The sequence below is a fragment of the Tetrao urogallus genome, assembly GCF_951394365.1.
Source record: "Tetrao urogallus genome assembly, chromosome: 9".
NCBI lineage: Eukaryota > Metazoa > Chordata > Aves > Galliformes > Phasianidae > Tetrao > Tetrao urogallus.
Window position 1 is genome coordinate 8,911,040 of NC_136822.1, and position 24,613 is coordinate 8,935,652.

Below are 24,613 nucleotides of genomic sequence, written 5' to 3' on the forward strand. Positions count from 1 at the left end.
CTGATCTCATAAAGGTGTCGCGCAGGTTCCGCCTGGACTCGTCGTCATTCAGCCGCCCCGGGCCCGGCGCCGCCGCCGGCCTCTTCGCGCCGCTGCCCTCGGCCAGGCGCCGCCCGGCCCCTCCTTTCTCCGCCCCCTCCCCCTACCCTCCTTCCTCCTTCTCTCGCGGTGCCGCCAGCCGGCGTGAGTGACCGCCGCGCTCCCGCCCCGGTTCAGCGGCGGGCGCCGGTTGCCCTCCCCGCCCCTTCCTCCTCTTCCTTCCCCCGCCCCCCACCCCTCCCCGCTCCGGGCTCCTCTCCCGCCGGCCGGCCGGGCCCCGGAGCGCCGCCGCCGTTGGGGTGTGAGCGGGGCCCGGCGCCGTGCCGGGCCGTCCCCTCGCCGGCGGGGCCATGGCCGCGAGCGCCAAGCGGAAGCAGGAGGAGAAGCACCTGAAGCTTCTGCGGGAGATGAGCAGCCTCCCGCCCAACCGCAAGTGCTTCGACTGCGACCAGCGCGGCCCCACCTACACCGACATGACGGTGGGCAGTTTCGTGTGCACCTCCTGCTCCGGCATCCTGTGAGTGCGGGGGGCTTTCGGGGCGGTCCCTCGCCCGACGGCCCGGCCGTCGCGGGCTGACCTCCGGCCCGGCTCGGCCTGGCCGCGGCTCCGGGGCGGCGGTGACGCGGGCCGAGTGCTCGGCGCGACGTCTCTCCCGGGGCGGCCCTTCGTGCGCCGGGCCGCGTCGGACGGCAGCCGGCGCGGGGCTGCCCGGGGGAGGCGGCCGGGAGGCTCTCTGGGAGCCGCTCGCTGAAAGTCCGCCCCGCGGGCAGCGGCTCGGTGGTTCGTGGCGGCCGCGCGTGGCCTTGGCTTTATCCCTGCTGGCGAGGAGGTGTTCTCCTGCGCGCAGGGAGCGTAAGCGTTTTGCTCCGGTATTGGGGGCGGGGGAGCGGCGGCAGAACGAAGCCCTGAGCGCGCCTGAAGATGTAGGGAAGTGCTGGGAGAACGCTTCTGGGACCAGAGGAGACGCGTGGCCCAGCGGCTCGCTTTCGTGACGCGAAAGATGTGGGCAGACGATCCTGTTGTGAACGTGTGTTTTTGGCGTTGAAAAATCGTGCTTCAGTGTTAGGTCACCAGTTTGGCCTTTCGTAGATTGCTTGCCGTTAGTTTAAGACGACTCTGTGCTGTAGCTTGGAGGATAATCTCCGGCCTTAGCAGGTTTAATAGGATTGATGAGAAAAAGTTGACTTTTCTTTTAATCTTTCATTACTTTGTGTGAACTTTATATGTAATTCTGACAAAGGAATTGGTTCTGATGAAGGAGATGATTGCATTTTTTCCTGTTCCTCATTCCTGCATGGTCCTCCTCCTCCCTTTCCCACCCTTCCTCCTCCTTGGAGTGTGTATGAAATTAAACTGGCGGAGATCAGTCAGTTCTGAATTTCAGTTTGTGTCATCAGGATGTCAGTCACATACACATAAGTTGGAGAAAAAGCCTACTGACTTCAATGTTATTGTTTGCTTAGTTAAGTCTCTTTGCTTGTTGTGTTTCTGTGGCATTGAGCAGGATCAAAGAATTGGCCTATGTGGTATGTCAGAGGATACCTATTTTTGTTTGTAAGGTTTTGAGTTTGTAAAACATATGTAAGAACCTGAATGAAGTCCTGTCCCTGACTAAGAAGGACTGAGTACCCCTTGTAGGTCCTTCAAGTACTCTGTTTTCTAGAACAAAGTTGCTAATTACAATAAGACTCAAAAAAAAGCAAACATGTTAAGTTCTGTGCTGGATTCACATGGAACAAACTGCGTTTTATACCACACAGCTAGTTAGGCTTTTTTCCCCCTGCTTTGTGTAGACTTTTTGCATATAGAAAATACATTCAGGTTGGGAAGCTGAAGAGAGTCTCTTGCTTTTGACTTACACATGGCACTTAATCAGCCAGCCCTGGCTATTGTTTGCTATGCTAGCAAACTGTTATTTGTGCTGGCATGTGAAACTATTTTAAGCTACTGCACAGAGCTTATTTAATGGTTGCACATGTTCTTACTGGTTAAACTGTCAGCACAACAAAAGTGCTCAATGAGAATATTCTTTATTTTCCAGGCTTCTTAGTTTTAAGAAATGTATCACAAGTGCTGCTGAGATATTTTGCGTGGCTTTGGGAGGATTTGTTCATTCTATCTGTTGGCTGTGATGTGTGGTCCACTAATGTCCATAGTACAATTTACAGTAACATGAAGGATATGCAATGAAACAGCAAGCGAGCAAGGGACAGCTGTCACTTGCTGTTAAGTTAGCTATCACTTGGTTGCTACTGTGCCTGAAGAAAGTAAGGCTTTTTCTGAAAGATGCTTATCAATTGGCATTTTATTAGAATATTATTATTCCAAATGTACAGTGTTTCTGTTAAAGAATGATTTTAGTTCTTATAGCTAGTAACATTGATGCTTAAAGAGAGTACAAAGGACTGTTAAGAGGACTTTTTCTACTGAAATAAAATTGTGTTCCTTTCATATTGACATGGAAACACTTTCATGAATTGCGTATGCAGATCATACATCCTTTCTGTTAACACCTTAGAACCTAGGCAGTGGGGTATTTTTCTTGGTAATGAGACAGCATGGAGATAGAGAAGTCCTGCCTCACCACTAGAAACTGTTTTTTTTTGTTTGTTCTTAAACATTTCTGTTAGAACAGACCTTCAGGCAACTTGTTTATTTCCAAATGTTTTTCAATGGAGAGTTCCACAGTGCAGGGGAATGACTTGGGAAGAAACCACGTAATGGCAAATGAGCGTAAAAGTCTTGCTGCTTCTGTAGTTCTTAATGGCTGCTTGCGTTCTGCCTCATAATACTTGCTTTACTGTAAGGCTATAATGTTATTATTACTTAGTCTTGCCTGTATGCTATGTGAATGACTTTCATTGCTTCCTGTTTTAATTAACTTTTTTTTCCAGTCTGTTACAGGAAGTATTCTTGGAGTAAGTAGACTGTTTTTTTTCAAGGGCAAAATGCCCAGTGCAAGATTAAAAGACTGATAGTTAACGAGTCTCCTTCAGAAAGGTTACTCAGTTAATTCTAATGTGTGGTTGCTAACATCAGTATCAACTTCAACAGGTGTGTTGTTCTAGATACAGTTCTAAACTTTTAGAAGTCTGATATCTGAATAGGGTTTTTTGGAAGTTTTCTGAGGTGTTTATTCAGTCTGTTGAAACCCAAAGTCTTTGTGTGGGATTTGTCATTAATTTCTCGTGGTTTCTACTAACGCTTCTGTGTACAGAAAGATATCAACGCTATTTGTTACCAGACCTAGTTTTAAGAAAGCCATGACTGTAAAGTGCTTCCAAGAGAGTCTGATTAGCTTGTTCGAGTGCTGCTGAACATGGCAAAGAACTAATGAGTTTAAGAAGGTCTGCTTCTGGCTTAAATGTTGAAGGTGAATCACAGCAAGTTAGTTGCTCATAATATAGTGGGTTTTTTTTTTTCCATAATATGCAGGACTTAAGTTTTCCCAGCAGACTGAGTTTACCAGAGTAAAGTCCGAGCTGTACGAAATGGAGGATGCGGGAGAAAGTTCATGCGCAGTAATTTGGGTAGTGGCTTGGGATAGTGTTGAAATACCTCTGCTTGTCCCCTTGTTTAATCGCTCTTTCTATGGAAGGAAAGCTGCATAGAATCATGGAAGCTGTGCCCAATCCTGCTTTTTGGTGTTGGAAAAGAATGCAAGATGTGTAGAAATATACACATCACATCATTGTGTTTGGTAGTGATGTCTAGTGTTTTTGGATGCCGTAGTGTATTCTGCTGATAGTGACATCCTCTCTTTGTCTTGATCACGTGCTGTTTTGACTTGTTTCTCAGCTGTCTCTTGTATGTCTTTGCTTTCAAGCAGCTCTCCTGCTCAGCTTTCTCCTAGTTATCAAAAATTAAGGTGTTTGTAAATTCTTGAATAAAAGATTACCTGTTTGACTATGAGTCCACTTCCAGTTCTGTACTCTTGATGTACCCTTGCCTGGTGGATAGCTTTTCTAAAAATCTGTTGATGATCATCTGGACTCCTCTTCTACCCTTCCCCTCCCTGGCACCACTCTTTCTCCCCCCTCCAACCTCCTGGGGAACTTTCTCATTCAGATGCTGGCACTCCTGGCTTGTCAGGAAGGAGCGAGTAAGAATATTTAGAATGTATTGTTACTGTGGGGAATGAAAAAGCTGTTTTATCCAATTTCTTACAGTTATTGGATGATGTGGCCTTCTGTTGGCTGGTTATAATATCCCTATTTGAAATGTTAAAACTTTCTGGCTGAGGGGCTTCTGTATCAGCCAGATTGGAGTGTTTAATGGCTGATACCAGTAACAGACTAAACAATAAATCTTTGTGTAATGGCTGTGGTTTGCTGTCCCTTTCTCCAGAAGAATTCTGCAGAAATTAAAATGTCTAAATGAGCAGTGCTAGAGTGAAGGTGGTTCTGACTATTGGCGTAGCTTCCCAGTCCCTTTTTTTCCTTATCATCATTGGAAAATGGCTCTGTGCTATGTATCTATACATTCATTCTTTTTTCTATGTGCTGGCTGGAAAGCTAGATAAATGTCTGTGCCATGGTAAATACTGTGCAGCTCAGGAAGGATTTTTTTTTTAGTCCAACAAAAAGGCTAAATTAACCTTGATTGTGTATGTAAGTCTTTTGCTGTTAAAAATAAAGTGAACTTGTGAGATGGTGGAAGGTCTCCAGGGAAGTCTTCAAGTACCCAGAATGGTCAGTACTGCTTATATTCACTTATTGCTAGTAACAATAGTGTAGAAATAACAATGAGTGTGGTGACACTGGGCTTCCAAAACTCATTTTCAGGCACATAGGAATGTAGGGTTCTGTGCAAGGGCCTCGCATTTGCTTGGCCTCAGTAACTTCCCTCTTCTTTGGGGATCAGATTTTGCTGGCTTAGACCTGAGATCATGTTAGAATCTGACGTAGGGTGACATTAATGGTGTTGAATAACCATCTGCCCACCATTCCTCCCATGGAAGTGCCCCTCTATCCCAACCAACAAAGCCCACTTCTAAGCATTTATAAATAGAAACTTGTGTTCCAGCCCTGTCTGGTATTCTCTGAAATGTTGCTGACATTTGTTGGAGAAGAGCACAGAAACGGCTGCTCTCCCAACAATCACAAGTTCAACATAAACTTGCTCTAAATTGTACTAGTATCAAACCTTTGGTGCTCATTGATGGTGTCTTAAATGTTGAATGTTTAAATTCCCAGACTTTGTGGTCTTGTGCTGCTGGCCTTAAAGCTTCGTTAGAGCACAAGTTCTAACAGTACTTGCTGGAGGACAACCTTGCTCTGTTTGCCATAGTATCCAGCTGATGAACTATCACTGACAGCATGGACCAAGTCAGTGCAGGACAGTCTCAGAACTGGAGGTTCTGGTTGCAGTGCTGTTCTGCAGGAATAATCATTTCTGAGTATGAAGCTTGTATTCATGAGCAGGATGGAAGTGTGGGATGCTGTAGCTGTGGCATGCTGGCTGCATGCAGCCTGGCAGAATGGTCATCTGACTCAGTCATCCTTCCCGAGTGCCTCTAAGGAGATGGCTGCGATCTGGATTAAGCGCTGTAGTGTCATCCTGAGAAGCTTTGCAGCACAGAAAGGAGTAACTGGTACTGCTGCACCTGTATGGGTTACAAATATATGTTTGGGGTCAATTTGAGTTTAGGCATTATTATTCTGACTAAAGGATTATAATTCATTTGTCTCCTTAAATAGGAATTAAACAGGAATACTGTGATGCATTAGAACTGTGCAAAGTGCTCACCTAATATACAAAAGAAACAAAGCAAGTATTAGGTAAATTCTTGTTTTCTATGTTTGGATAAAAAATGTCCTTAATTCCTCTTAAGGGATAACTGTACTTGGCTGTCTACCATTAAGCTTCTCCTGGAGGTATCTGAATTGCTTGTGAATCACCTGTAATTCCTGTAGGCAAGGAAGGGTAATATAGCTTAGGACTTGCGAGCCAGAGCTTTAGTACTTAGTTTTCTGTTTTGACTTCTCCTTTCTAAATCCAGTTACTGGACTGTTCTAGGGAGATTCTAGTTGGTTCATGGATATAGCATGTTTGAAAGTAACTCTTACTAGTAGTAGTAAATCATATTAAAAATGTTTTTAAGATGTTTTGATTGTAAAAATCTAAGTGATTTTATCAAGAAACTGTGCACATGTTTTGGGTTGTATTTCCATGCTGTGCAATACAGCCCCTTGAACTCTTTGGTCTAGGCTGATTTCTTTTGCGCTTCCAATATGCGAGAAGGTCTTCTTAGGCTTTCTCCCATCCCTGGCCATCTTAAATGAACTTAAGAGTTACTCATATGTATGATAATGCAGCTTGATCAATAACTTTGTATTTCTGACCATTAAAGTTCAGAATGTCACGTTTTATTAGATCAGTGATTCAGTGGTGTGCTCTTCCATCATGCAAGACATCAGATGCTTCTGTGCTAGGCTCTGACCTGTAGGGATGGGGCGTATTTCCCTCCTTAACAGAAGGATGTAGAAGAGATGAGTTGTCTTCTTGTACATTGCAGCCATAACTTGTAAATCCGGGCATCTTGAGCTTTATAACACAAACTTTAAAACAGGAGAGCAGTCTGCACTGGAGAGAGGTGGTGGGGTGTGTTGGAAGCCTCTAGTCAGGCTGAACACCATCTAGTACAGTGCTTTAAATGTGCTTAGTGTGGTGCTTAACAGAACTGATGGTGCACTTATGCTCTCCTAAAAGCTGTGAGAGCCCTAATAAATCAGTGTGGAGCAGGTACATGTGTTTTCCTACTTAAATGTCTCGTGCCTTCTTGCTGTGATACTGAACTGTGGAGTCTAATTTTAGATGTTCAGGTTTGAAAAAAATTTGCTTTAGGCAAATAACATTCTGTGAAACTAATTTTCATAGGCCAGTAGGTTCATGTGTGACTTCTGTTTTTCCAGTACTTGTAAGTTCATGTATGTCTTGGCAAGGTACAATGAACTGTTTGTGTTTACCCAAGTGTTTTGAACAGTGAGCATCTTAAATCTACAGTTTTTGAAGTAATGGTTAAGCTATATGTCCTGCTTAGCCTTCCTAGCAGTATCCAACTTTTCATGTGGAAATCAACTCTCTTTTTTTAAACACAAGAATCAGCATTGACATTTTATAGTGGATGTAGACAGCAATTTGCATGAAAACTTTACAATAGGTTTTTTTTGTTAGGCTTTTCAGTACTGAAAAAAAATTACTTTTTAAACTTATCTATAAAGATTAACTTTTTATTAATCAAGTGGGCAAACTAGGTCTATCATTTCTCGTTTGGACGGAGAACAGTGACATCGTAATTAACATTCATGGAGTAATCAGAGTTTAAACAAAACTGCTGCTCAGCTTAAATTAGTTGTCAGTGGTTTGTATTCCTAAAGGCAATCTGAACCAAACTGCCAATTAATGAATATTAAATTAAAATTTAATATTAATTAAATTAATAAATAAATAACAAATATAAGCAACAAAGCTAACTGTATCAGTTGATTTGTTAGCCATCTGCTGGCCCTGTATTACATTCCTGTAGAGCATTCCTCATCTTCTCTGGAGACGGCCTTCTTGCATGCATAGAGAGTGCAATATTTTGTGGTTATCTCATAATTAACTTAGTGTATGTTCTTTTTAAGACAGTATAAAAAAAAAATCTAGACATGATTAAGGTAACACGGCTGTACTACCTGTTGGTGCCCCCACTGTTTGGTATATGTGGGCTGTAATGTTCTTCCTTTCATTGAACAAAACACAGTTTGATTTTAATTGCGAGTATTTGTGGGCAAAAAGCAGTACTTAGCATGTACTTATGGAAAAAGCTTGAAGGGAATGCATTTTCTTATACTTGCTGTGTTACTCAGCAGGATTTTTCTATGCTTGCAAGTTTTGACTGAACTGGTTTTGACAGTATCAAGCTTTGGCAACAAAATTGACTTTTGGTTTCTTTTAGTCCTGCTTTGAGCAGTGTATGGATGTGAGAATGTGCCCATCTTTGTCTGAGGCAGAGCTGCTGCAGCTTTGAGCTATTCCACTATTTTGAGAACACAATCAGAAACTCGACTTTCTTCTGTTGGTGTTACTTGTGGTGTTCAGAAGGAAGATGACAGACCTGTGGACAGAGGGACAAAAAATAAGCTAGAAAAAGGTTCTGGGAGGTTAGAGCAAGAGGAAAAAAATCTGAGCTGGGAAATCTAGCAGGCAGAAATCTACTCCAGTTAGAGTGGGGTCAAGTGAAAGAGGATTGGGAGGGCAAGAAAATGATGATGGAGGGACCCAAGATTGAGAGCTGTAAAGGAAAAGATGAACAAGTTTGTGGAAACAGATAAAGGTTTCGAAAGAGATATAATTGTCCTCATAAGTTTGCATGTGCAACTTTGATCTCTAAAATTCAGTTATTTGACTTTGCACTCTGAATGCAGTTTTGAGATGAGTTGGCTTCAGTTTGTAATGTTAAAAGTGATTGTGTGATGACGAATTTCCTGAATACTGACAAAATACTTCTTCATTCTTTTCTTAGACGGGGCTTGAATCCACCCCACAGAGTGAAGTCAATTTCAATGACAACTTTCACACAACAGGAAATAGAATTTCTGCAGAAACATGGAAATGAAGTAAGTATTAATTACAGAATACCAAGTGATAAGCATTTCTGATATTCAACTTTGAAATAGTAGTTAAACAAAACCTGAGGTTTTTTAAGTAACAAGTACTCAGGAGTCTTGAAGCTAAGCTCATTTGAAGCGATACTCCTAAGGAGCTCTTTTCACTTCAGTAGCTGATGATCAGAATGTTGTGCTATTACCTAGCCTGACCAGCCTAGGTTCACATGGTCAGATCTTAAGAGACAGGTTTTCCTCCTTTTCCTTGAGGTTAGGCACTATGCATTTATTTAAACTCTGCATGTCCAGACCTTTAGGCTGACTGCAGCAGCATCTCCTGAAAGAATCAACCATGGCAAACATGAATGAATTGCTTATAGATGTATTTCTGTGGGGTAGGTGCTAGGAAGCCTTACAATAGTTTCAATAGCCTTTTTCTTCAATAAAAATATAGTGGTATTTTGAAGGTCCTTGAAGGGAGGAAGGAAAAGGAGACATTATTTCCTCTAAGGATTAGATGATCTTGTATGTTTAGAGGGACTTGTGTCAGCTTTGAAGAAATGAAGTTCTAGTGTACTGTCTTTATTTTACTTTTTTTAATAAATGAAAACGAAATCTGGTATAGATTGGATTGCATCTTATGGGGCCATCTGTAGAATGTAAACCCTGGATTCCATTGTTGCTGTCCTCAATTTGTGGATGAGGTTTGCATTTCAATACTGTGCTGTAACATTAAGAAGTTGGAGGCGACTTCTACTCCAAATATGGAAAGATTCTGTTTCACTTTGATAGGATCTGTATTCTGTTTCAGAAGAGTTATTGATTGTAGTCAGTGGAATATTGTACTATCGTGTTCTTGTAAAGCTCATCATTAGTTAAAATGCTGACACTCAACTTTTGTAAACTTAGCCTCGTTCATAACTGTCAGCTTTAAGAATGAAAATACAAGTAGCAATTTCTTTTCCTGTCCTAAGAAATAAGTGTTACTTGTTGAAATGACTTAGTTGTTAGTTGTTCAGTGGGTGATTGCTCTAGACAAAGCTGGAATGGGGTCTAAACTGCCTGACAGTACAACATTTTCTCAATATCTTTGAGCAGCTTTTTGAAATTGCTATGGTTTGTTAAAGCTGTTTAACAATGTAAATATTACAGCATGTTGTTGACTTTTTGCATAAGGAGAGCAATAAAGAACCTTTCGTGGGTCTAGGTAAAGTATATAGGAGTCCCTTTCCATAAGATTAGATTGTAAAGCAATGTTAGAGTTTACATTTTCCAAGTATAAAGGAAAACATGTGAGCGCATATGTATATGTATGCACAGGTCTAAAGTATGCATCCATGTATGTATTTGTATGTGTGTATATAGTTGAGGACTGCTCCAAAAATAATGCTGCCAGTCTCATTGTATTGGCCCATGATATCAGAGGTGGATGTTGGTGGTATGGCAGTAGAGGGCTGAATCTTCCTGCCAATATTTCATTACATTTTGTTGCCATGTGGCAGATGGCAGCAGAGGAATGTCTGACAGAATGGTGTTGGACAATAGAAGTGTGTATGAAACAAAGGTGCAGAACTGAACTGCTCCGTGAGGAGGAAATGATACCCACTGGCATTCATCAGCACTTGCTGAATGAGACCCAACAGTGGATGTGAGCACAGTGAGGTGGTGGGTGGTGTGTTTCAGCAGCGATGACAGCAGCAATGGGGTACCTTTGCTAGTGCAGACTTCTGTGAGTGTGATGTGTGGTTTCTTGTTTCTTACTGGTGAAAGTGCGTGGCTCCTGGTGGTGACTGTGCTGAAAAACAGTGTTTTGTAGCTGAGCATTTGCTCTATCAAACAGATATTGTGTAGTTTGTATCTGTTATAGGTTCCATGGAAATAAATAGGAGGCATTACTTTCAGAGCAGCTATGTACACACACCTGTATTTGTTTTTATTTCAGTTTTTTTTTTTTTTCAAATCTGCTATGGCTAGAGAATGTGATGACTTTTTTCACTGATTTGAAACCAGAAGTTGTCCTAACACGGTTGATCAGCATAGTTCCTCCTTCTCATTATAGAACTGACTACCCTGCAATTATGATTTATTTTATTCATAATTTACTGTCAACGTAAATACACTTGAGATATCTGCAATGACATACTGTTTCAAGAAGCACATGTCTTTGCAGTATTCATTTCTATCATTAACAAAACATTGTAATGATTTAACTGAGCTACCTCAGTAACTAAGATGTGCCTCTGTTGTCGTTAAGATTGCATGCTGAAGTGTTACTGCTTTAAGCACCATTAGAAGTTTAAAGCCTAATTAAGCATGCCTTCAGTTCCTCATGCTGTATGTTGTAGTAGTTAAGTAGTAACTTTCTTGTATTAATATTGACCTTAGGTAGTATTAGGTAGATGAAATTCATCTCACTTGACAAAAAACCCTCTTTTTGGTCTAGTTTGTTCGTATACATAGACATCTGTGCTGATGCTAAGGAATTAAACTTTTTGATCTGAACTTCTTCAGACATGAAACTGTCCAGAGTTTTAGAGATCAGTAAGAAACAAAGTACAGTCACTAAATGTTTTGGATGTTGGCAGCACTGAGCTTTTTAGTTCTGCAACTGGAAGAAAAATAAAGTTTTTATTCCAAGTTAGTGTTTTTTAATGTCTATTTTTCTATGGTGTGTAAAATACTTTTATATAGCCAGGGACTCTGTAGTAAACTTTTCTATTTCTGGATTAATAGATCATGGTGTAGCACAGGGAATTTGTTCTCTGTTGAAAGAAAAATAGCACGAATCACATTAAACAAACCTTCGCTGAGATAAAGTCATTATTAAGGTGGTGAGTTGTTTTTGGAGGAAGTAGTTGTCCACTGTCCTTCAGGGAGTTGTTTATAAAGTCAGTGAGTCAATGTATTGTGTGAGGTTGATGTTCCCTTAAAAACAAAGGGTAAAGTTTTCTTAGTTCCTGAAATAGTAACTTTCCCCAGTTGTCACAAATTGCTGTCTTCTGTGACACACGTGGTTAAAGCTGTGCTTACTAGAAAGCTTCTCTAAAGAGACTGCATTTAGAAGAGACTATTCAGAGCAGCTTCTCTTAAAACATGAGATACTACTTCCTTCCCTGTATATTCATTGAGAATCTTCCTAGTGAAGTTAACTTTTGGCTGAGTTTTTACTAGTTTGGGTTCAAAGCCAAACCTTGCTGTACTTGGAGAGATGTGTATTTTGGTGGTGCTTATTCATCTGTAGGTAGACACCCAGACTCTGGTTTTACTAACGTTGCAGCTCGCTCACTTGTATGGCAAGAATGGAGGTGTCTTCAAGCTGATATTCCTCGTGTGCCTTCTGAAGTTGTTTTGAAGGACGAAGACAATTCTGTTTGTCTGCATAGGATTTTTTTCTCCTTTTCATGAAGAGCAGTATAAAAGGTATTTTAATACCTCATGGTAGGTTTGCTAAGGAGTGTGTGGTGTGGAGACTCACTTTGTTACAAGCGTTCAAGGAGAGCTGATGCTTATTAGACCTCTGATTCAGTAAAGCAATGTTAGTGGGAAGTGAACTTGCTGCTTGTGGTATACAGCCATGGTACTCATCTCATTAACGTTGCAGTTGTGAATATCTGTACAGCAGCTTCCTACCACCTATGAAAAATAGTAATAGGAGGCAAAGTGTTACAGTGATATAATGATATCACTATATGTGATAGTTAATTTTTCTGTTTTTGACGTCTGCCAGATACTTTTTCTCAATAGCTTATTCTAACCTAGTAATGCTGGCAAATGACTTTGTTCTTGTATTTGGAAAAACTGTTTTGCTCTGGAATAGATGCTCACCTGAGTTACTGAGCAGAATGCTGTGCAGGTGTGCTCGGCTGCCTGAAATTAGTTTAACAGTGCTTAAGTATGCTTTCCTGTGACTCTTACTTAATGGTACCTGCTGCCCAGGTTTAGATTGGGGTAGAGCTAATTTACTTCATGGTAGCTGATATGATGCAAGTGTTTGTTTCCTGTTTCCTGCTCTGTAGATTCCAGGAGGATCTGGAACTCCAGAACTGGTAGCAGTATGGGCCTGGTTCAAAGCTAGTCTTCGGGCTGAACAAAATGCTGCCCTAGAATTTTCTTGACTGTGGAAAGTAGCTGAGAAACTAGGAGTGGAAAGAATAGTAACAAGCTGGCCCTGATGAGTCCTGACAGCATGAGCTGTGCAGTCAGGTGTCCTTGTGGTGTATCCCTGGTTCTGTTAATACGATATAGAGATGGATGAGCTGATTGCATGTGGAACAATGTCTTTGTTAGCAGGATTTGCTAGCATGGACTGTGCTGATGAAAGCAGCTGTAGCTTTTGGACCCAAACTGTCTTTGAAATCTGTGTACTGACAGTATAAAATTCCTTTAACCTACAGAGATTAATGAATAATATTGACATTAGAAATGCTGAACTACTAAACAAAGCTATAACTTGCTTACATAAGGGAACTGTTTCCAAATCTTTCTTCCTGTGGTGAGTGTTATGTTTCGGAACATAGTTCTGGTGTATAGTAATCTGTAGTTATTTGCACTGTCAGCATTACATTGGGTGCACAATGCGATATTTTGTTGGGGGGAGGGAGAGATCTAATTTTGTGTTTACCAGACTGCTGAAAGGTAATATCTCATTAGAGCTTTTTAAACAAGTCTGACACAGGTAGTCTTCCCATGCAGTGGGTTGTCTGGGTCTAAACAAGAAGTGCTTTGTTGCTATAGGTCTAATAGTGTGTGTTTCCTACTTAAAGTATAGCTTCTCCCAGCAGAAGTACGTCTCTTACTATAATTTATCCTTGCCATGTTGCCTTTTACTGCATAGCAGGGCCTAACTGAATCTGTACGATTCCTAACTAGCATAGCTAGGCTAACAGGAATTTAAGTGTGGTGGCTCAATGTGTTGTGTAAGCAGAAGGCCTTTGTTTCTCCCATATCTGCCTTCCCACACACACAGGAGATCTATATCAGTGAAATAGTTATGACATGGTGAAATGTTTGGTGGTTGAAATACATAGCACTAAAACAGAAGTAGCTGAACTCTGAAATTCCCAGGCTTTCTGCAGAATCGAGTGGATACAGCTGTTTTCTCTGTGAGCAGTTTTTAGTACGTCTTTCCCTCCCCACCACATGAATCTATAGTTATCCTCCCATCACCACCAAATGCAACTATCCAAACCTAGAAGCAGATAAATTGGTATGCTTTGAGCCCTGTCTGGAACTCCTAAAAGTAAGAAATAAAGTAGGAGGCTGGGTTTTAAACCAGAAGCCTTGCTGGTCAACTTGGTTTTGCGAAATACCAGGTACACAGTGAGTAGTGTCAGTTCTTTAGTCCGCTGTGCAGAAGCTGGAAACAAAGGCAGTCCCTCAAACTGTAGGACTATAAAAGGTGTATAGGAAAGAAGGTGGGTAAATGCATTTATTCTAGGAAAGAGTTTATCCCTGAAATAGAAAAGTTGTTGAGTATAGACACAAAGAAACAAAACCAATGGATTGTAGAGTTCTTGGAGTTGGAAGGGACCATACTGTGTATGCATTTGGCCCAGTTTTTCCTTTTTGTGATAAGTTATGTCAGCTTGCAGTTTCTGCCTTTCTACCTCCAGGGTTTTTATCTAGGTCAGGGTGAGTAGGTTGAAGCTGGTTGTGATTCTCTTTTCCTTATTGCTGCATGCTGTACTTGCTGATCTAATTCTGCACTTTCCAGTATCTAGTTGCCAAATGTCTAATGACATCCCTTACAGGTCTGGAGCTTGTTGGCAGAGAACAGATGCTGTTCTTCCCAAACCAGTTGTAAGTGTCCTCACAAAGTGGGATTTTAAAATCCCACTAGGATAGCTATTCTGAGTCTTGATTTCTTCTAATTGTTGTCACTTAACAAGGTTTGCTCAACTTTGCTTTATCTTGTTATTTTGCAGCTCTTATGATATTCACTGAGAAGTAGTAGAGGCAAGAAAAACTTCAAGTATTCCATCTGTCAACCTTTCAACAAACTGCACTTTCACATACTGCATGCACTTACTCATTGTGACTTCAGCATGTCTTTTTTTTCTTGCTGCATTGGTGACCCAGTGGGACATGAACTAATTATACTTTTCAGGGACAGTGGACAATGATTATGGATTGTTGGATATGTTCCACTGTTTCTAGGGGCTCCCATGTAACTTGAATGTTTACTCTTGGCTCTCACTTGCCAGACTCTTCTCATCTAAGAAGAGCATATTGTTTAATAGAGCTTTGGTTATCAAAAGGAGGAGTATAGCACAGCTTTTGTAGTACAAAGTGGTACATAGTGGATGTAGTACATAGTGGATGTACAGAGCTTTTGAGCAGAAGCTTTAATTTGTGCTGCTGTTCTGAAAAGAACAATATTACTGTTAAACGGCTGAAGCAGGGCTAGCTCAAGAAAATGAATAAGTAGAAGGATTTCAGGAAGCCTTAGCATTTCAGATCTGGTACCTCAATAGAGAAGTTGTGCAACTTTGTGATGGATTTGGTTACTTCATATACTACAGTCTGAGAAAGAAAAGAGGAGGTAATTCTGTGAGAATAGAGCTTAAGATGTATCTTGAAACTTGGGCAGTAGCATTTTCCTATTTAGTCCTTCAATGCTGATTCAGGTATGAGGTAGTTGGGTGTTTATTTAAAAAATACATGATCTTCAAGGAATTTGGGTGTGATATCCCAAAGCATATAAATAATTTGTTTTTTTAATATTCTCTCTTTTTTTTCTTATAGTAAATTAATATTCAAAATCTTTAACAGAACATCTAAACCCGTAAAGCATGTTTTTGAGAAGCTTTCTGTGCCTTCTGCCATCTTTTTGCACCTATTCTTTTTTTTTCCATGTGCTGGAGGTAATGCCTGAGCACAAGTCAGCACCTGCTGTGAGTGACTGTGTGCTAATTTGTCCAGGTGTCCTGAGGCAACTCAGGCCAGACGGAACATAGAACTGGAGCTCATACTGGAGCGTTCTCAAGTGAAGTTGCTGATCTGATTTTCTGCTTTTTTTTTAATGATTAATGTTGTAGTATCTCAAGTGCTGTCAAATTCATGTAGAGATTTAAAAAACTGGTAAGTGGGGAGTGATAGGATACCCTAGGTGTAAGTGCTGAATACCCCACCACAGCTCAACTTCAAATAATGTAACATTAATTTTAAAAAGCACACTTCCTTGAGCTTTCCTATAAGACTAATACTTAAATAGCTTAGAAACAGTATAATCTGGTCAATAAAACTGCATTGCACCGGCTGTTGTATTAGTAACTTCTTAGCTTAATATGATAGAAGGGTGACTATTTCAAATTACAGCATTAATAATTTCTGTCTCTGACTACAATTAATATTTCCTTGTAAGATGAAATCAAGCTTGGAAATTATAACGATACTGTGCAGCTTTCCGCTTTTTTTTTTTTTTTTTTTTTTGGTAGATAGCTGACCATGGTCTGTTACAGCTTGCTTGAAGCATAATCAATGTGTTATTGTGGATTCCTGTCAAGTCAGATGATAGTAACAAAAGTATAGCTAGAAAGAGCATACAGGTCACTAGCAAGCAAGCAAAGACAACAGGCCTTTTATTGTGCTCGCTCCCAATGGCTGCTGATGTTCAAAGCGTTGGGTGGTACTTCATACAGAAATAGACATAACTGTGTCTTTTATTAGTTTCTCATGTGATACTAAAGCTTTCTAAAAAAAAAAAAAAAAAAGCTTTCTAAAAAGACTCATTTGTATTTAAGATTTCCAGCCCATTTTATTTACTCTCTACAAATCCTTTATATAAAGGAACTAAAGAAACTAAGGTGTGTGAAAGTTCAACGGTAGTAGAAATATTAGTGAAAACTGTTGAATAAATGAGCATTGCTTGCTGAAGCATGTGAGACTAAATGTGGGTTTTTCTGTTGGGTGCTATGTGTTGTGGTATTCCCCTCTAACACAAGTATTAGAAATACTCTTCTCCTTGCTTCTGGTGACAGAGAGCCAATAAAGGGTGCCCGCCAGGCTTAATTAGTTGTTAGAATGACTTAAGGCATATTCAGTTACTGCTTTTGTGTTAAAGTGCTTAGAAATTAGTTGCTCCAGGAAATGTTTTTGGAAGCTTGAAGGTTCAACGTGCAAGAAACAACTCCCTCAAGAAGCTTGCATCAAGTATTTTAAACCAGCAGTGTATTTGGACAGTGCAGTCCTCCTTGTATAGTCCCACAGTTATTTGTATACATATAACTGTTGCCTCCTCTGGCTGTGTAGCTGGTAATGACCCAAAGTTGTAAAGGATCTCTCTTTCTCCTAGAAATAGCCAGTATTGCTCAGGGGGTAATTGAGGCAGTATTCTTCCACCCTCTGAATGCTTAGGCACTTCAGGGTGGAGATGAGGCAGAAGAGGAACTTAAAAAATGAAAGCAAACAACAACAACAAAAAACCCCATGGTTTGAATTTGAGTTGATCTCACAGTGAGTTTCCTTGCTACTAGTGACATGGCAATTATGATAAGTTTCTTGGATCTGATTTTGGTGTAGTAGAAGAAATGGGAAGAATTCAGCAGACTTAAATGGGTAGGGAGCAACACCTCTTTTGCTCATTATCTTATTTTAGGCTGGATGCACACTGCTGTTCAGTGTACAGCCCTTTGTATGAGTCGCAGGATAAAGCAGGGGCTTGTCCAAAATTAGGTACAGCTCTTTCCATCTGTGCTTCTGGATGTTCCTTGAAATGTTGAAACTGGGACTGGGGAAGGGACTAGGGGACACAGCAACTGTGCGAGTTCCAGTACACCAATTCCTGCTGTATCTTTCCAGGAACAGGATTTTTCTGCTCCTAGCAGTCAGCTGGCTGCTAGTTGGTACAGTTGTACAAATGCAAACGTGAAAATGCTACTGCTGGCCCACATCAGAGCATCATCTACAGATTTCTGAAGCTAGACCTGTAAATGTTTTCCGTTTGTGTACTTTGTCAGTGGAATTAATGCTTAGATGGACTGAAGGATTGTTGCTGTGTAAAATAGTGCTTCATGCTTCTAGCTGTTATTTTAGGGCAGGCTTTTGAGTTTAACCAAGTCTGTGGTTTGTAACCTATTCATATGAAGAAGTATTATACAGTTACCTTTGGTTTCATTTCATCTATTACCAGACGGTAAATGATGACTTTCTTTGCAAACTCTGAACAGTATATTAAACTTAATTCTTTAAAATATAGTTAAATGAGTACTGTATAACTGATGAACTTATTTTGAAATAGAGGCTACTAATGTTATTTTTAGATGAGTATTTGAATCATTAACTTAGCTGTCCTTTGATTCTTAAATGTTTCTCATTGCTTGCCCTTATCCAGTAAACAATGGAGTATTAGATTTAATCAAGCTGAATGAAACTGAGACGTCAAATGTGAAATATGTACTTATGCTGTCTAGTCCAGATAAATCTTTGAAATGACTGATCAAATTTGATGGCCAGTGTTTCCAAAGATAAGTTGCTCCAATTTGAGTGAAGTGGCTACAAAAAGTTGCACCCTCTCACCCTCACCTTCCCCCTACTCCCCCCCCCCTCCCCCCCCACCCAACCAGAGTTAGTGCCTGTATTGGGAAAGTGATGTAGTGAAAGTAGCACAGCTGATACCTTTTTTGACAGCTTTCAAGGCAGTCAGTCTGTGCAGCTCCTATACTTGTTAGAGTACATGCTTCCTCTGAAGGTCAATGGGGATGATGCTGAAGGCCTGATACTACTGCAGGGATGGAAGGGAGCAGTTGTAGGAGGCTTAGAGGGATGGCCAGAATGATTTCAGAAATGGTGTGGGAAGAAAGGTGTGCATCGTAAGTCTTTTGACTGCTTCTCTGGAAGAAATCTCATCTAAAATGGCAGTGTCTGTTTCTAGGGGTTAGCTAATGTCTGGTATGCTGTTCAGATTACCTATGGAGTATTTGTAAGTGCTGATTTTTAACAGTACAAAAACTTCTGTGTCTTTTGGTTTCAAGAACAGTCACCTTTCCTTTAAGTCAGGAATTCAAGCTGAAACATATTTTGCAGTTGGTTTGACTCTTTCTAACTCACAACTGCAATTAAGAAATGAAATCAAAGAAAAAGTAGTTTTTTCCCTCTTCTCTAACAGATGGCCTCTTAAAAATATTTAATACCAAAATGATATCTAAAGTTTAGAGAAAGGTAAGACTGTTTAAAAATAAAATGAAATAAAAATCTTATATCCAGACAGTATCTTAAATAGTAAAATTGGAATATTTTAAAGCTTCTGTCTGGGACTTCATGATATAACATAAACTGCTTCAACAGATTCTAAACTGTGAAGTACAAGTAATGCTGTGTAGAGAAATAAGTGAAACAGAAGGGCTAAAGTTCATCATAAGAAGCATTCAGATGGAGGGATGATTTTATGAAAACATATTGCAAATACTTTGCGAAAGCAATGTTTTCCAGTGAAATTGGATGTTAGGATTCTCTTGCCCTGCAGAGACAGATGGTCTTTCGATTTCAAGTATTTAGACCAGAACGTGCTGCACCAGAAGCTTGATCTGGAACAAAAACTGTGCAGCCACATGCTTTCTAATGCTTTGACTGCATTAGCAGTCATAAACTTCAATAGGTTTTGAACTAAGATATTTTCTGTTATTAACCAGTCATCTTTATTTTTAATCTTCTAAGGTGTGCAAACAGATTTGGCTAGGCCTATTTGATGATAGATCATCAGCAATTCCAGACTTCAGGGATCCACAGAAAGTTAAGGAGTTTCTACAGGAAAAATATGAGAAGAAAAGATGGTAAGATAGCTTTGCAATTTACAGTGTTTGCTTCTGACAAGAAGTAAATATTGACTGTTATTCTTCAGTGCGCTTTCCCTTTTGTGTGTTCTTTAGACTAGATTGCACAACTCTAAGGGTAAAATGCTTTATTGAACTTTTATTCATAGATCCTAAGGAAAGCATAAGAGGGAAAAAAAAGTATTTAAAGAACTTTCTCAGTGCGTAGTTCATATTGATGACATTATCTTAAGCCATTTCTATTTCAACAGCCCTGTAAGGTAGGAGTCATGCAGGCTTTTCTTAAGAGATAGAAGGTGTGGGTGGTTTGTATTCCAAACAAAATAAGTTTAAAAATGAATGACTTGGCATTCTAGTCCATAAAAAAAATTCTGACATTTAGCTCGGGCATTTTGCAAACTACTGATGGTTTGTTGTTTGGTTAGTGGTTAGAACAGCAAAGCTGAGATCTACCAGTTTTCACGCCTGAGTCTGGTGGATGTTTGACAGAACTTTTCATGCTAAACTTGTAAAAACAATTGTTCCTTTGGATGTAGGTATGTTCCTCCAGAGCAAGCAAAGGTTGTGGCATCAGTCCATGCATCCATATCGGGGTCTTCTGCTAGTAGTACAAGCAGCACGCCTGAGGTGAAGCCCCTCAAATCTCTCTTGGGAGAAGCTGCACCTGCACTGCACTTAAACAAGGGCACACCTAGCCAGGTGAGTAACAAAAGGACAGAACTGTTCAGTAGTATATCTCTTTCTTGTTCAGTGGCATAGGAGTTTTTGCAGTAGTAGCTTTTATATTATAACCATTTAAGCTTATTTTATGTGGTTTCTTGAAGCATATAGTTGTTTACAGATCGGGTTCTAAATTTAAAGTTGTTTCTATAGGAATAAAAATGATTTTTTTCATGATTATTTTCAAAACGCAGTTTTTTGGGTTTTTTTGAGTGACTGGCAAGTCTAATTACAATTGTCTTGGGCTTAAATATGTCAATGTGCTGAATCTAGTGCGTTGTATTTCAAGTATTTTTTTGCTTTAAGAAACAAAATGGCTGACATACATTCATTCATTTCATGGTTAAGAGCACATATGTGAGAAACATGCACGTTCATTATTACTTTCTCCGTATTCTGTGGCTGTCTTACCAAGTGTTGTTTAGAAAGCCTCTGTATGCTGTTGTATAAAGCCAAACAACACTATGTACATACTTTAAAGAAAAGATGGCTTTTGAAAAAATGTTTTTACCTTCAGGGTGCAGACAGTTCTTCAGCAGACCTTTTACAGACTCACAGTGGAAATTTGGAGCTTGCAGCCTTCCTATGATGTTCCTCAGTATTTTCCTCGCGCTGAATTCTGAAAACTTCTTCAGAATGCAGTGAATAACTATTTTCTAACTTGTAAAATAAAGTTCTATTGCTCACGTTTGAACAGTGTTTACAGTTGGAAATGCATAATTTTGACACTGCTGCTTTTAAGCTGCTAATTTCTCCTTGTATGATACTTTAATCCAAAAGTCTGCTGCAGAGTTCACTTAAAAGCTGCCATAGTATTGTAAAGTAACACCTTCCTCCTACTGCAAGAGAAAGGTTTGTGCTGTATGCAGCACCTTGAACTTCAAGAATAAATGACTTAAATAAGCTTAGTCTGTCCTCTTTCTTTTTAGCATTTTGTAAAAGCCAATTTGGTAAAACGTCAGTTTGGTTTTAGCTAATTTGGATGTTGTTTGTAGTCTCCTGTTGTAGGCCGGTCTCAAGGACAGCAGCAACAAGAAAAGAAACAATTTGACCTTCTCAGTGACCTTGGCTCAGATATCTTTGCTGCTCCTGCTCCTCAGTCAACTGCAACAGCAAATTTTGCTAATTTTGCACACTTTAACAGTCATACAGGTAAGTGTTCTGAGCAACATATCCCTTTTTTGTATGTATAAAATGTAGTTTTAATTTTTGATTACTCTGGATTCTACTTTTTCACAAGCTATATCTAATTTCTGTGCTTTAGGAGTGTTTTATTGATTACGTTTAGATCTTTCTATATGGAAATAGGATTACCAGTATTTGTGTCTTCTGTTATTTTTTTTGGAGTGGGAGTTGCTGTAGCTGTTTTCTATGATACGTATGATTAGAACATTTTCTGCCTACTGACAGAACTTTTAAATTCTTTGGAGGAGAGAGTGAAAGGATGAGTAATAGAATGTAGAAAGAAGCTGATATTAGACCTTTAATTTTCTTTTTGAAAAGTATTAGGGCAATCATGGAAAGAAAGCAAATCGAAAGACTAAGAGATCAAATGCATTGGCAATATCTGTCAATTTGTCACAGGAAAAACAAAGGCACTCTCAGTTTAAAAAAAATGATTTCCCCCCATCTCCCCCACCTTGTGTTTCTATTTGAAAACTGAATAAAACCTGTATGTGTAGTATTCTCTACTTTCAGGGAGAGTAAACAAGTCTTGAGCACGTCTTCACTGGGTGAAGTAGGCTCTTATTCTTAAAGAATGTCTTCAGTAAAATATATTGAGCCCTCAGGGTCTATTTTCAGCGAAATATCTCGAGTCCTAGCAGTCTATCCTAAATAAAAAGCTGATTCTGCAGTCACTGAAGTATGTTGTTGTGAACTTGCTTTGTAATTGTGGGAAAGTACCTTTACTTGCCTGGCCTGAATGAGCTTTTCATTTAGTTTTTCTGAGAGAAAGTAATGCTGCTAAGCCAACAAGAAAAAGAGATAACTCTCAGAAACCTAAAACTGTTAACAACTGAAAGGAAGAGTGAGTAAGGGGGCTTCAGTCATACACCTAGAGAATTGAGCAAAGCATCCAAGACTTGCTCAAAATTAACTTTCAAAAAATGATACATAATTAGTTGAATTCAGTAATAAAGAGCAGGAAATTCTGTTGCAGTGTGTTTTGTGAAATCCTTACCATAAGATTTCATGTTAATCACTGTTTTGAAGGTGTATTTAAGTGGGGAGAACTTGTGCTGACTGGTCAATATTGTACATTTCTACTGTTGACACTTAACTCTTCTCAAATTTGCACTGAATTAATCTGTATTGACGTATACCTTGAACAGGACTTCCACATTCTAGAAGCCACATGTGTTAGGTATATTTCAGTACAGTGTTCCAAATCTAGGTAAAACTGCTGTATCTCTTCTAGTCCATTTTTGAATGGGTAAAAGAACAGTATAAATGCTCTAGAATAAATTTAGCATTAAGATTGGGTTAATTTCTTGTCAAAGCGTGTGCTGAAAAATCAAAATTCTGAGTAATGTCCAGGTGTCATGACTAATTTTCTGTTTCAGTTGTTACATTGTGATCTTTCCCATGACTCCTACAGAAAGTTTTAGAACCCCAAACAGATTCAAGTAAATAATTTCTAGAACACAAAATCTGAGTAATAATGTAATTTACTGGTTTTGCAATTGAAGCACAACTAAGTGTAGCAGCTGACAGGAAAATGGTAAAAAAAAACTGCTGTGATTTGTGAAGCCTAATGTGAAGCTGAAAGGTAGTACAGAAAGTGTCACTTCTGGTATGGCCCTCTTTTTCCCAAATTATTCTAATGTATGTGGCTCAGGATATGGTTTCGCACGGAGAGGAAAACGTGCTGACTCTATGTGAATTTCCTGTATTTAAGTCCCATAGTTTCTGCAAAACGATGAGTTTTTGAAAAGGTGATGGTAGCCATCTCTTCATAGTAACTGTTCTTTGTAGCTTCATACCGGTAAGAGTGTCAAAAAAGGATTCAACATTTTGGCCTACAGACTAATAGACTAGAGTGTTGTCTGCACAAGTGATTTTAAGTAGGTTTGACACAGGATAACTCTGTCACTAAAAACAGAGGAGGCTTTATTTAGAAAAAAGAACGACACATTTACTGCCTTCTTGAGAACTGTTTTTCAATTTTGTAATTGTTTCCTTTACACTAGGATTTTTTTTAATACTTCCTACCTTTTATTTCATACTGGGTAGTGCAAACATCACGAAGAATCTGAACTGTGGGTGTAGCGTGTATTTTCATGTCAAATTGGAGATAGGTGTAGCCAGCAAGTTTTTGTACTGTTTTATTGGTTTATAATCGCAATAGCAGTTGTGAGTCTGTGCTGACTTACAGTCTGCTCATGTTCCTGAACAGTATTGTTCTGGGTGGAGAGCTTTTGGGTGGAGTGCTTAGGATGGATGGTCAATTTGAAAACTTAAAAACATGACTTACAAATTATTCCAGTACAGGAAATTCCAAGTCTTACCCAGTCTTTACCTTTGTGCCACTTCAGCACAGATTTAAACATTACCACATGAAATAGAGCAAGATCAACATCAGAATGTTCTGCAGGAGTCGTTAAAACTCTACTGGACCTGCTTGCAAGTTGTACTCTGTCAGTTGATCCAGTACAGTTCAGTGGTCTGTAATATAATATGTTGTAGTTCTTCAGTCTACACTCAAGAGATATTGAAGATATTTATCCATGTGACAGGTTAAAATGAGAAATGTCATAATTGTAGGAGTGACGCTTGCGTATTGAATCCTATTTGGTCAATTGAACGTCTGTCTGAGTAGTCATACAATTGATGCGTCAATATTTAAAACATCACTTTCATTTTTGAGCACGTTGCAGTTCTTAATTTATCCCTCTTGAAGCTACTCATTTTAAGAAGAAAGATAGAATTCAGAGATTTCTGTTTTGTATGTGTAAGACTTTACATGGAGTTCAGGAATTAGGCTCCTAGTTCCTTTTGAGTATACTGATGTTTGAATGTTCAGCTATTGGAAATTAAACGCATATTTTTTCCTTTTATTTCCTTTTATAGTATTCTACAAAAAGGAAGGGACAGACTGAGATTCTATTCAAAATTTCCTTGGATGTTATTTTGTTGTTGCAGTCCATAAATGCTATCTTACTGATGCATAGACACCATTGTTCACTACCTGCCAACCGTTGCCCAGCCAGTCCCTTAGCAGTGGCTGCCTCTCTGGCCAACTGCCCTCAGTTCTGTATGTTTTTCACATGATGCCAGATGATATGGAACATCCTTCTAGTCAGTTTAGGCCAGATGTCCTGGTTCTATCTCTTCTCAGCTCTCTCCAGGCCCCCAGTGGTGAGGAAGTACAAGAAGGTGGAAAACTGAAATGTCCTTGGTTCTGTGCAGCACTGCTCAGTAACAACTAAAACATCAGTGTTATTAATTTTGTTTTTTTTCCTAAAGCCAAAACACTGCATCATACCAAGCAT

General features: G+C 39.7%; 1 protein-coding gene across 4 annotated transcripts in view; it reads left to right on the plus strand.

Annotated features, from left to right (window-relative positions):
* Positions 1-389: 389 nt before the first annotated feature.
* Positions 390-24,613, plus strand: part of AGFG1 (ArfGAP with FG repeats 1) — a gene marked incomplete at both ends in the record, with an annotated part of 35,822 nt that continues 11,598 nt past the window's right edge. For all 4 annotated transcript variants that reach the window (XM_079539528.1, XM_079539529.1, XM_079539530.1 and 1 more), the window contains 5 exons: positions 390-556; positions 8,550-8,643; positions 19,285-19,400; positions 19,937-20,099; positions 21,116-21,272. In XM_079539528.1, coding sequence (XP_079395654.1) covers positions 390-556; positions 8,550-8,643; positions 19,285-19,400; positions 19,937-20,099; positions 21,116-21,272 — 697 coding nt within the window. The remainder of the gene's footprint in view (positions 557-8,549; positions 8,644-19,284; positions 19,401-19,936; positions 20,100-21,115; positions 21,273-24,613) is intronic.